The 12,139-nt window shown below is 43.5% G+C and overlaps 1 protein-coding gene across 2 annotated transcripts in view; it reads right to left on the bottom strand.

The window, feature by feature from the left end:
- MAP3K9 (mitogen-activated protein kinase kinase kinase 9) overlaps positions 1-12,139 on the bottom strand; it is a 77,087-nt gene that overhangs the window by 28,245 nt on the left and 36,703 nt on the right. For both annotated transcript variants that reach the window (XM_068965417.1, XM_068965418.1), the window contains exon 3: positions 1,278-1,458. In XM_068965417.1, coding sequence (XP_068821518.1) covers positions 1,278-1,458 — 181 coding nt within the window. The remainder of the gene's footprint in view (positions 1-1,277; positions 1,459-12,139) is intronic.

Below are 12,139 nucleotides of genomic sequence, written 5' to 3'. Positions count from 1 at the left end.
GGCAGGGATAGGAGACATTGGGAAATGACTGCTAATAGGTATTGAAGGCTTTTTTGAGTGATAAAAAATATTCTGCTTGTCATGGGTTCAATGGTGGCCCCAAAAGGTACATCCAAGTCCTAATACCTAGAATCCTTATTTGGAACAGAATCTGTCCTATAGTCTCTGGAGAGAGCATGACTGGAGAGAGTCCAGAGAGTCTCTGGAGAGAGACTTCAGATTCAGACTTCTGGCCCCTCGACTAAAAATTTCTACTGTTTTAAGCCATCAGGTTTGTGGTAGTTTGTTAAAGCAGCTTTAGGAAACTAGTAACAATGATGATTAGTGTAAAACCATGTAAATTCACACACACAAAAAAAACAATGACTTAAATATATTTTAAAAGGTACACCTTGTGGTATGTGAATAATATCTCAATAAAGCTGTTATTTAAAATACACACACAAACAAGCTCGCTTTACAACACAGTGAGAAGCAACAGCTTCATAGACAAAATATAATGATGATCTATAAGTCCTTGGGCTTCTAGATATAAAGATGATCTAAAGTCTTTTCTTTTGTATACCAAGGTGATGCTACTGTCTCACAGCCATGTGGATGCTTAGATTCTGTAGATGTTCACCCTCCCATTAGTGGGAACAAGATCTTTAGCTCCAAGTCTTTGCGACCTTTTGGGCTGACATTAACTAGAGGGAGGGTTGGTCTAACCTTTGACCCTGCAGTTCTGGGCACATGCTTGAGACCCATCTTCTCATGTCTTTATCAGTGCTCAACAGACAAGACAGATCCTTAACCAAAAGCTTAACCGGATAACTGGAAAGGATAATTTCCAGCCCACCCAGAAAAAAGAGACAGCACAAACAATACTCATCAGCTGAAGAGCTTACAGTGAGAACAAGTTCATCAGTAACAGCCACTGATGCTAAGGAATCCAGGGTGACTGTGGGGAAGGTCTCCAGGAGTGACTGGGTCCCCCACCATCCCGTAGGCCAGTACACACTGCCCCTAGAATCTTCTGGTCTTTCTTAGGAATCAGTCGCCAACACAAAGGAGCCTACATAGAACTGGTACCAGCCGTAGCACTGGGGGGACTTCTGGTTGATAAGGCATTAGAAATTGTCATTCAGCAGTGTGGAATTTAGTATAAATCGCTCTGAAGAGGTCACCTAGACATTCTCTGGGGTTCCTGGGATTGTACACCAATTCTCCAAGGCCTGAGGCATCTGTGCAGTGAAAATACATCTGGGGAAGGCTGACTGTTCACCTCTGGACCTTACCTCCACACATCGCTGCCTTTGGAAAACATGGAGGCACGAATGACTTCAGGGGCCATCCAGGCATAGGTCCCAGCTGCGCTCATCTTGGTGGTTCGGTGCCATTCCCGAGCCAGGCCGAAATCAGTGATCTTCAGAACCTTGTTGCTCAGGTCTCCATTCTCCACCTTCTGGAGGATCAGTACTGGACAAGGAAAGGAATACAGAAGAGACCAGAGAGTCTGCATTAATGACAGGAAGCCACGCAATACAGAGCCCTCCCGCCTTCCTCTGGGCCCCTCCTGCAGGCTCTGTCATGCGGCTACCGTGGGTGGATGGTGGAGCCACCATCCGTAAACACCTCGGATGTACTCATTCTGGTGCCAGGTATATTGCAGGCGTGATCTTCAACCCTCACAACAACCGTATGAGGTAGATAATATTGCCATGGCTACTCTAAAGATGAGGAAACTGCAGTGCCACTAAATACATTTTCCAAGGTCACTCAACTAATAAGCCAGGACTGAAACTCCGGCAGCCTGACTCAAGAGCTTCTTCTGTTACCATGACACCATAGGGCCCTCTCACACCCCAGGACAGAAGAGCAGGGGGTCACAGCCCACTCTCCTGAGGAGAAGCTCCCCGGGCTTCCTGTCTCTTCCAGGGCACTCCTGGGCTTTCACCACTCTCAAACCATCAAGAGTGGAGGTGATTGTTGGACTTCTAAGGTTTTCAGACAGTGTCTGAACAGTTTCCATGAGCCTCTGCAAGTGACTTTATTTCGAGTCTTATGAAAGTATATCTTTTGGGCAGAGATTTTCCCCTTAATTTGAGCTCCTGAGACATGAGGAAGCCAAGCCTCCATTTCCACAGCTGGGACGGTTCCCAGGGCCCCTGGGTTAGCACCCCTCTGAGGCCCAGATGCTGAACCACCTGGAGTTCAGAGCTCTGTGCACAGGATTTCAGAGAAGAAGGGAAGATTCTCTCTGCCATTCAAGTCTAAATGGGAAGAGCAGGAGAAGGGGGTGGGTTTTAGGACAAGAGCTGAAGTCAATCCCTCAAGTCATACAACTATACTTTTCTTTTCCTGCCCCCTGAACTGCACCCAGCACACGTCCACTAAATTGTTACACAATGAAAGGATGTGGGTCAAAGTTTTCTATGTCCTGTGTGTATCCCAGAAAATCAGCAGTAGAGAGGGATTGTTGCTGTTTAGTTGCCAAATCTTGTCCAACTCTCTGCAACCCCATGGACTGTAGCCCACCAGGTTCCTCTGTCCATGTAATTTCCCAGGCAAGAATACTGGAGTGGGTTGCCATTTTTTTCTCCAGGGGATCTTCCTGGAGAAAACCCACGTCTCCCGCTTGGCAGGTGTATTCCTTACCACTGAGCTACCGGGGAAGCCCCAAAGAGGGATGACAAGCAGCTATGGGGATAGAAGCACAAAAGAAAACAGCGCCAGCCACTCCCTGGATCTAATGGACTAAGTTTCTTTCCTCCACACCCTCTCCCCTGCTCCCCTGACCCCTGACACACCCCCGCCCCACTCCAAGCTTCTAGCATCCTGAATGGGTCCCAGCCTTGGAATGCTTGGGAGATTAAAACAAACAACAAACAACTTTCTACATCTCATCTAGTCACAAAAATCTTCCCGGATTCTTCTGAGCCTCTCTCCCCTTCTCTGAGAGAGAACAGACTAATAAGCGCTCAGACTGCCGGGGAAGCGGCACCAGAGAAGCCACCACGCCCGCCGCAGTGGCGGTGACTGGTCGCCGAGCATTTCTCTGAGCCACCTGTAAATTGAAGACTCTGGGGGAGCCCTTCCCCTTACAGATCCAATGGGGTGACAGGACCGGACAGGTGGCTGGGACGGGGTGCAGTGGGAGGAGGGTTATGGTTTCACACCGCTTCATGAGTCCAGCTGAGCTTTCTCAGAGCCTATGCTGGAACGGGAAGGCAGAGAAGTTTAGATGCCGTGACAGGAGACGGACTTTTAGAAACGGGATGGCCTACTGAAGGTGATTTTCTAAATCTATTAGTCTCTGGATGGCTTAAGAGGGATAGCCGAAAGATGCAAACAGGCAAGAGGCAGCCCAGGGCAGTTTATGTAAACTGGAATGCCTTTAGGCAGTGCCCGTCCAGCCCAGCTCCGCCTAATCTCCATGACTCTGCGGCCTTACACCCAGACGACCTCAAACATCTGTTGTAACAAGTTGGGCCCCTGAAGGCATGGAAGTTAGAAATCTCTGGCCTAGGGGTCCTGCCCACAGCGAAGGAGAGAGGTTATAATCCTGGCAGTCAGTAATTCTAGCAGATGGTTGCAGTCAATGGTTCTCAAGAAGAGTGTCCTGAAATACTGGTATCTACCAAATATGTATTACTATTAACAATCAAAGCAACAAAGTTTGTGAAAGCCGTTTTTTGGTAGTTTTTTAAAACTGAGATGAAATCCACAAAGCAGAAAATTAACCATTTTGAATTGAACAATCCAGCAGCATTTAGCACACTTGCAATGCCATACAACCACCACCTCTGTCTAGTTCCAAAACATTTTCACCACCCCCAAAAGGAGACCCCATATCCATTAAACAGCTATTATATGCAGAGTACATCATGTGAAATGCCAGGCTGGATGAAGCACAAGCTGGAATCAAGATTGCAGGGAGAAATATCAAGAACCTCAGATACGCAGATGATACCACCCTAATGGCAGCAAGCACTAAAGAGGCACTAAACAGCCTCTTGATGAGGGTGAAAGAGGAGAGTGAAAAAGCTGGCTTGAAACTCAGCATTCAAAAAACTAAGATCATGGCATCTGGTCCCATTACTTCATGGCAAATAAATGGAGAAAAAGTGGACACAGTGACAGACTTTATTTTCTTGGGCTCCAAATCACTGCAGACGGTGACTGTAGCTGTGAAATTAAAAGATGCTTGCTCCTTGAAAGAAAAGATATGACAGACCTAGACAGCATATTAAAAAGTGACACCACTTTGCCAACAAAGTCCATATGGTCCAAGCTATGGTTTTTCCAGTAGTCATGCATGGATGTAAAGAGTTGGACCATAAAGAAGGCTGAGTGCCAAAGAAGTGATGCTTTTGAACTGTGGTGCTGAAGAAGACTCTTGAGAGTCCCTTGGACAGCAAGGAGATCAAACCAGTCAATCTTAGAGGAAATCAACCCTGAATATTCACTGGAAGGACTGATGCTGAAGCTGAAGCTCCAATACTTTGGCCACCTGACGTGAAGAGCCAACTCACTGGAAAAGACCCTGAGGCTGGGAAAAATTGAGGGCAGGAGGAGAAGGGAGCAGCAGAGGATGAGATGGTTGGATGGCATCACTGACTTAATAATGGTCATGAGTCTGAGCAAGCTCCAGGTGATGGCGAAGGACAGGGAAGCCTGGTGTGCTGCAGTCCATGAGGCCACAAAGAGTTGGACACAACTTAGCAAGTGAACATTATCATCACACATCATCCCCGTTCTCCCCTCTTCCTAGCTTCTGGCAACCACCAACTTGCTTTCTAACGTTTCCCAGGTTCACCCACGTGGTAGCTCACCCCAGGACTTTAATCCTTTTTTGTGACTGAATAGTATTCCATCATATGTATATACCATACTTTGTTTCTCCTTTTGTCCACTGATAGACATTTGGGCTGTTTCCATCTATTGATTATTGTGAATCTGCTGCTATAAATACATGTGCACATATACTTGTTTGAGTGCCTGTTTTCCATTTTGGGGGGTGTATACATAGGAGTGGAATTATTAGGATATATGGTAATTCTCTGTTGGACTTTCTGAGGAAGCACCGAATTATTTTCCACAGTAGCTGAACCATTTTACATTCCCATTAGCAATATATGAGGATTCCCCAATTTCTCTGCATCCTCACCATACTTGCTATTTTCCTTTCCTTTCCTTTTTCTTATTATAGTCATCCTGCTAGATGTAAAGTGGTATCTCACTGTGGTTTTGATTCGCATTTCCCTAATGACTAATGACACTGAACATCTTTTCTCATGCTTGTTGGCCATCTGTACGTCTCCTATGGAGAAATGTCTGTCCTTTTGCTGAGTTATAAGTTCTTTATATAACCTGGATTCTAGACCCTTATCAAACACATGATTTGAAAATATTTTCCCCTCTCCATAGGTGTTTTACTTTCTTGATAATGGTCTTTGATGTACAAAAGTTTTTAATTTAGATGAAGTCCACTTCAGCTATTTTCCCTTTTGTTGTTTCTATTCTTGATGTAATACCAAAGAACTGCCAGATCCAAGTTCATGAAGATTTGCCCCTATGTTTTCTTCTAAGAGTGTTCCAGTTTCAGCTCTCACATTTAGGTTGTTAATCCATTCTTAGTTAATTTCTGTATTCATATGAGATAGGGGTCCATTGCCAGTCTTTTGCATGTGAATATCCAATTTTCCCAGCACTGTTTGCTAAAAGGGAAAGCTTTACTTTTTAAAACAGAGTGGAGCATAGTTTCCTCCAAACATGTTTTCCTAGGTAAGAGAGAAAGGTTATATTCATAGCAGCTAACTTATCTACACCACTGCTGTGAGCCCATTCCAAGCATCTTACTGCTGATAAGCACAGGTGCAGCAGTAACAAGCTATTGTGCTTTTACTTCTTGGAAAACTTAAGGATGTTTTATCAAAATCTGGTGAATTCCATGAAAGCGTATCGTATAAACCCCTCCTCTCGTGGCAGGTGTGGTAGAACAAATGCTGAAAACTAACAAATACAAGTCAAGAGGGGTCTGGCCAGGCAGAGGAAGAGAAGAAAAAGATGAACTGAACTGAAATCCTAGTGATTAATCAGATAAAGGGGCTTGACAGAAGGAAGACATCTCTTGTCTTTCAGTATGGATAACAAGTAGAATGGCAGTACCCCAACTGAGAAGTTGAAAGACAAACCCATTTGAGGAAGCCAAGTTCAGTCTGGGACATAATGGGTTAGGGTGACAGTAACAAGAGTCAGTGAGAATAGAAAAAAACAAAAACGAAAACAGGCAATCTAAATTCCAGGCTTGACATTTTCCATGCAACGCTTGTTAAGTTTCATAAACACTACATCATGATTCCTGATTCTATAAAATGGGGATAAAGATTAAAGGCAATACAGTGATAAGGCACCCACCAGAGTGCCTGACACATAAATAAATAGGCACGCAGGACATTACAGCTATCGTTACCACTATTATGATTAAGGGGCTCATATGTATGTGGAAACCATGGGACTCTGAGTTCAAAGTATTGAGAACTCTATTGGAAAGGTTGGCAGGCCCTGACACATAATAACCATGCAATACGTCTTTACTGTATAAAAACATGGGCTTCTCTGGTGGCTGAAACAGTAAAGAATCTGCCTGTAATAGGTGAGACCCAGGTTCGATCCCTGGGTTGGGAAGATCCCCTGGAGAAGGGAATGGCAACCCACTCTAGTATTCTTGCTTGGAGAAGTCCATGGATAGGGGAGCCTGGTGGGCTACAGACTGTGTGTCGCAAAGAGCTGGACATGACTGAGTGACTAAATCATATGGTTGATTAAATAATAATGATAGCTAACCATTATTGATCACTTATTATATACAGACTTAGCTCGTTTCATCGTACTTTGCCTTATTGTGTTTCATGCATACCGCATCTTTCTAAACAAAACTGAAGATTCGTGACAACTCTGCATTGAGAAAGTCTACTGGTGGCATTTTTCCAACAGCATTTGCTCACTTCATGTCTGTGTTACATTTGATAATTCTTGCCATATTTCAAACTTTTTCATTATTATCATGCTTGTTACGGTGATCTGTGGTCAGTGACATTTGTTCTTACTGTTGTAATTGTTTTGGGGAACCATGAACCATGCCCACAAAAGATGGTGGACTTGATTGGTAAATGTTGTGTGTGTTCTGACTGCTCCACCGGCTAGCTGTTCCCCTGTCTCTCTTCCTCTCCTCAGGCCTCCCTATTCCTTGAGACACAACAATATTGAAATTCAGCCATTTATTAACCCTACTATGGCCTCTAGGTATTCAGGTGAAACTCTCTCACTTTAAATCAAAAGCTAGAAATGATTAAACTTAGTGAGGAAGACATGTCAAAAGCCAAGACAGGCCAAAAGCCAGGCCTCTTGCATCGGTTGTTCAAATGGCGAATACAAAGGAAAAAAACTCTTGAAGGAAATTAAAAGTGTTACCCCAATGAACACACGAATGATAAGAAAGCAAACAGGCTTATTGATGATACGAAGAAAGTTTGAGTGGTCCAGAAAGAAAAATCAAACCAGCCACAACATTCCCTTAAGCCAAAGCCTAATCCAGAGCAAGGGTCTAACTCTCTTCAATTCTATGAAGGCTGAGAGAGGTGAGGAAGCTGCAGAAGAAAAGCGTGAAGCTAGTGGAAGTTGTTTCAAGAGGTTTAAGGAAAGAAGCCATCTCCATAACATAAAAGTGCAAGGCAAAGCAGCAAGTGCTAATGTAGGAGCTATGGCAAGTCTTCCAGAAGATCTAGCTAAGATCATTAAGGCAGGTCACTCCACTAAACAGCAGATTTCCAATGTAGATGAAACAGCTTTATATTAGAAGAAGCTGCTACCTAGGACTTCCATAGCTAGAGAAGAAAAGTCAATGCCTGATCTCAAAGGACAGGCTGACTTTCTTAGGGGCCAATGAAGCGGATGACTTTAAGTTGAAGCCAGTGCTCATTTACCATTCCAAAAATCCTAGAGACCTTAAGAGTCCTGTTATATTTACCCGGATGGGTACCAGGCAAGCCTGGATGACAGCACCTCTGTTTACAACATGGTTTACTAGTTATTTTAAGCTCACTGTTGAGACCTACTGCTCAGAAAGATTCCTTTCAAAATATTACTGCTCACTGACAATACATGTGACCACCCAAGAGCTCTAGTGGAGATGTACAAGGAGTTTCCTGTTGCTTTCACAACTGCTCACGCAACATCCATTCTGTACCCCATGGATCACAGAGCAACTTTGCCTTTCAAATCTTAAAATTATTTAAGGAATACATTTCTTTAGACTATAGCTCCCATAGTGATATATCTGATGAATCTGCATGAGGCCAATTAAAAAACTTCTGGAGAGGATTCAACATTCTTGATGCCAATAAGAACACTAGTGATGTTCAAAATATCAACATTAACAGGAATTTAGAAGAAGTTGGTTCTGATCCTCACGGATGACTTTGAAGGGTTCAAGACTTCAGTGGAGGAAGTCTCTGCAGATGTGATGGAAAAAGAAATAACACGAATTAGAAGTAGAGCCTAGAGACATGACTGAATTGCTGCCGCCTCATAATGAAACTTTAACAAATGAGGAATTGCTTCTTAATGGTTGAGCAAACAAAGTAGTTTCTTGAAATGGAATCGACTCCTGGTGAAGACTGTTGAAATAACAAAAGTAGAATATTACATAAAACTTAGTTGACAAAGCAGCTGCAGGGTTTGAGAGGATTGACTCTGATTTCATTCTACTGTGGGTAAAAAACTATCAAACAGCATTGCGTGCTACAGAGAAATCATTTGTCAAAAAAAGTCAATCAATTCTGTCAACATCTCTGTCTTATTTTAAGAAATGGTACAGCTACCCTGATCAGTCAGCAGCCATAAACACTGAGGCAAGACCCTCCACCAGCAAAAAGATTATGACTCACTGAAGCTTCAGATAAGGGTTAGCATTTTTTAGCAAGAAAGTATTTTTAATTAAGGTATGTACCTTGTTTTGTTCCATTCTGAAGGAGATCAGCCCTGGGATTTCTTTGGAAGGAATGATGCTGAAGCTGAAACTCCAGTACTTTGGCCACCTCATGCGAAGAGTTGACTCATTGGAAAAGACTCTGATGCTGGGAGGGATTGGGGGCAGGAGGAGAAGGGGATGCCCGAGGATGAGATGGCTGGATGGCATCACTGACTCAATGGACGTGAGTCGGAGTGAACTCCAGGAGATGGTGATGAACAGGGAGGCCTGGCGTGCTGCGATTCATGGGGTCGCAAAGAGTCGGACACGACTGAGCGACTGAACTGAACTGAACTGACCTTGTTTTATGGACATAACAGACTACACTCAATAGGCTACAACACAGTGTAGCCTGTGTTTTATATGCACTGGGAACCCAAAAAATTCATGTGACTTGCTTTATTGTGATACTTCACTGTGGTGGTCTGGAACCAAATCCGAAATATCTCCAAGGTGCATGCCTGTAGTGGAGTTACACTCTTTACATGATGTATGTAAACAGCTTGCCATCACCTTAGTTAACCCTTAAACCAACCCTGTGAAGTAGGCATAATTATTTTCCCTATTTCATCCATGCTGAAACAGACACAGAGAGGTTAAGTCAGCTGCTCACAGTGAGTGAGGGATGGAGAGGTGTTCCAAGGCCAGATCTCTCTTCATGTGTTGTGCCATCCAGAGAACAGGAAAAATCCTATACATCTTTATGGCTTAGCTCAATTTCCACCTGATCCCTAATGCTGTCATTAATCAACTAGTCTTCACTGCTCTCCTTTTTCATGAAGTATTCTTTCAGCACCCAAAACCAGTACCACATAATTTAACACTATATACTTTTTTTTTTTTTTAAGATTTTTAAAGATTTTTTCTTTTGCTGCACCAGGTCTTAGTTTCTGCCCACTGGGTCTTAGGTATGGCATGCAAAATCTTAGTTGCAGCATGTAGAATCTTAGTTGCAACATGCAGAATCTAGTTTTCTGACCTCCAACCCCCTGCACTGAGAGAGCAAATTCTTAACCACTGGACCACCAGGGAAGTCCCCTATATGCTTCTTTTAATTATTCCCTGCTGCATGTACTTGTCTCATCATTCCCTCTATAATGTGACGGAAAATAATTTCTAGAAGGCAGAAACTCAATTCTCTTTTTTCTGAGACTCATGCCAACGCCGCTCCAGGAACCAAGCAGAGGACCATGCTCTCAGAAAGAACCGACCCCTCACTGGTCCCTTATTTCACTGCAGTTAGTCCCTGTGCACCTTCTCAGACTATCCACTTCCTCATCCTGTTGCTGCCGGGGCTGGAGGGACACCCCTCCTACATTATCCAACCGTGAGGCACTAGGGGGAGTCGGGTGGGTACCAGGCAAGACAACAAGACCGGAGAAAGGGGGAATACCTCAGCCAGGGTTACTGGTGACGAATACATCCTGCTGCTGTCAGCCGGGCCGGGGGACCCAAGGATAGATAAGATAGAGATGTTGTCCTTAAGCACCCCTGCACGATGTATGCAAAGACACGTGACAAATCTGAGGATCAGCTCAAGACGACAGGTGCTTCAACTGAGGGCTCACGTTTTACTATCAGCAGTAAGATAATCACAGTTTTCCAACCCTCAGTAAACCAAGGACACTATTTCCAGACAGGCCACCACCTATATACCATTTACTTAGTATTCTTCTTTAATCTGACTTTTTAAAAATTGCAAAAAGAAGAAATTTTATGTCATTACTTTAAGTGGAAAAAAACAAATATTCTTCTAGTATCAGGTAACCTGTGCAAATAAATAAAACAAGAACAAAAATTAATGTTAGTAGTTTCAGCAGATCCTGCACTAGTCAGAGTTCTGAGCCTAAGACCAGCTGCCTCTGTTAGAAAGAAAAGATTGCAAGGGCTAGAGAGAAATAAAGGCAAACTCGCACCAAAATGAACCTTGATCCTCCCTGAATTCAGAGGGTGAATGACTTTCTACGGGATTTGATGTTCTCTAACACAGACCACCAACAATGATCTCAAGTCCATCCCCTGCTAGAACAACAGAGGGAGAAATGAATGAGTTAGATAGGGGTGGCCACAAAGGACATTGTGAGTCCAACCAAGTATCATTTAGCTGGAGGCCAGGCTCTCAAAACTTGGCATAACTGAGGACACTTTCCCATATGTCCTAATGGGAAATTGAGCTTTGGTTGATGATTTATCATTTTGAGGTTTCTTATTAATTATTCATCTCCATTAGCACAAGGGACTTTGATTCGCTAAATGTTCACCTTGGCGCCAAGGTTCCCACATCCCCAAGCTTTCATTTGGCCCAAATGATTCAACATCATCTCTCCCAGATTAAACAATAGGTCCAATTCTGTTTTGAGTGCTGTGTTTTGCTTGGTTTAGTCTTTTTTTTTTTTTTTTAAAGCTTACTGTCAAATATATATACACATGACAGGGTGTATAAAACACATAGGATTTAAAGAATAAGATGAAAACCCACCTGACTCCGTCCAGTCCCTTAGAAGTTCCACACGTTCCTCTCCATCACATCCCTTCCCCTCTCTCCAGATATCTCACAATCTTCACTTCTACTGTCGTTGTTCAGTCACTAAGTCCTGTTTGATTCTCTGTGACCCCATGGACTGCAGCACACCAGGCTGCCCCGACCTTCAGTATCTCTTGGAGTTTGCTCAAACTCATGTCCATTGAGTCGGTGATGCCATCCAGCCATCGCATCCTCTGTTGCCACCTTCTCCTCCTGCCCTCAATCTTTCAAGGCATCAGGATGTTTTCCAATGAGTTGGCTCTTCTCATCAGGTGGCCAAAGTATTGAAGCTTCAGCTTCAGCATCAGTCCTCCCAATGAATATTCAGAATTGATCACTTTTAGAGCTGACTGATTTGATCTCCTTGCTGTGACTTCAATTATTTGCCCCTGTTATCTTACCCCCTATGTATACATCTGTGAATTAAGATGTAATTTAGTTTTGAAAAAGTGAATGACAAGCACAAATGTAGCTAGGTGTACTAGTTTCCTGGGGCTGCTGTCAAATTAACACAAATATGGTGGCTTAAAACAACAGAAATCTACTGAATCTCAGGTCTGAAGCAAGACCTCTGGTCCAAAATCAAAGTGTTGGCATGGCCA

Source organism: Capricornis sumatraensis, chromosome 2 (genome assembly GCF_032405125.1).
Source record: "Capricornis sumatraensis isolate serow.1 chromosome 2, serow.2, whole genome shotgun sequence".
NCBI lineage: Eukaryota > Metazoa > Chordata > Mammalia > Artiodactyla > Bovidae > Capricornis > Capricornis sumatraensis.
Note: the sequence above shows the minus strand (reverse complement) of the source record. Positions and strands in the feature narration are given on the sequence as shown.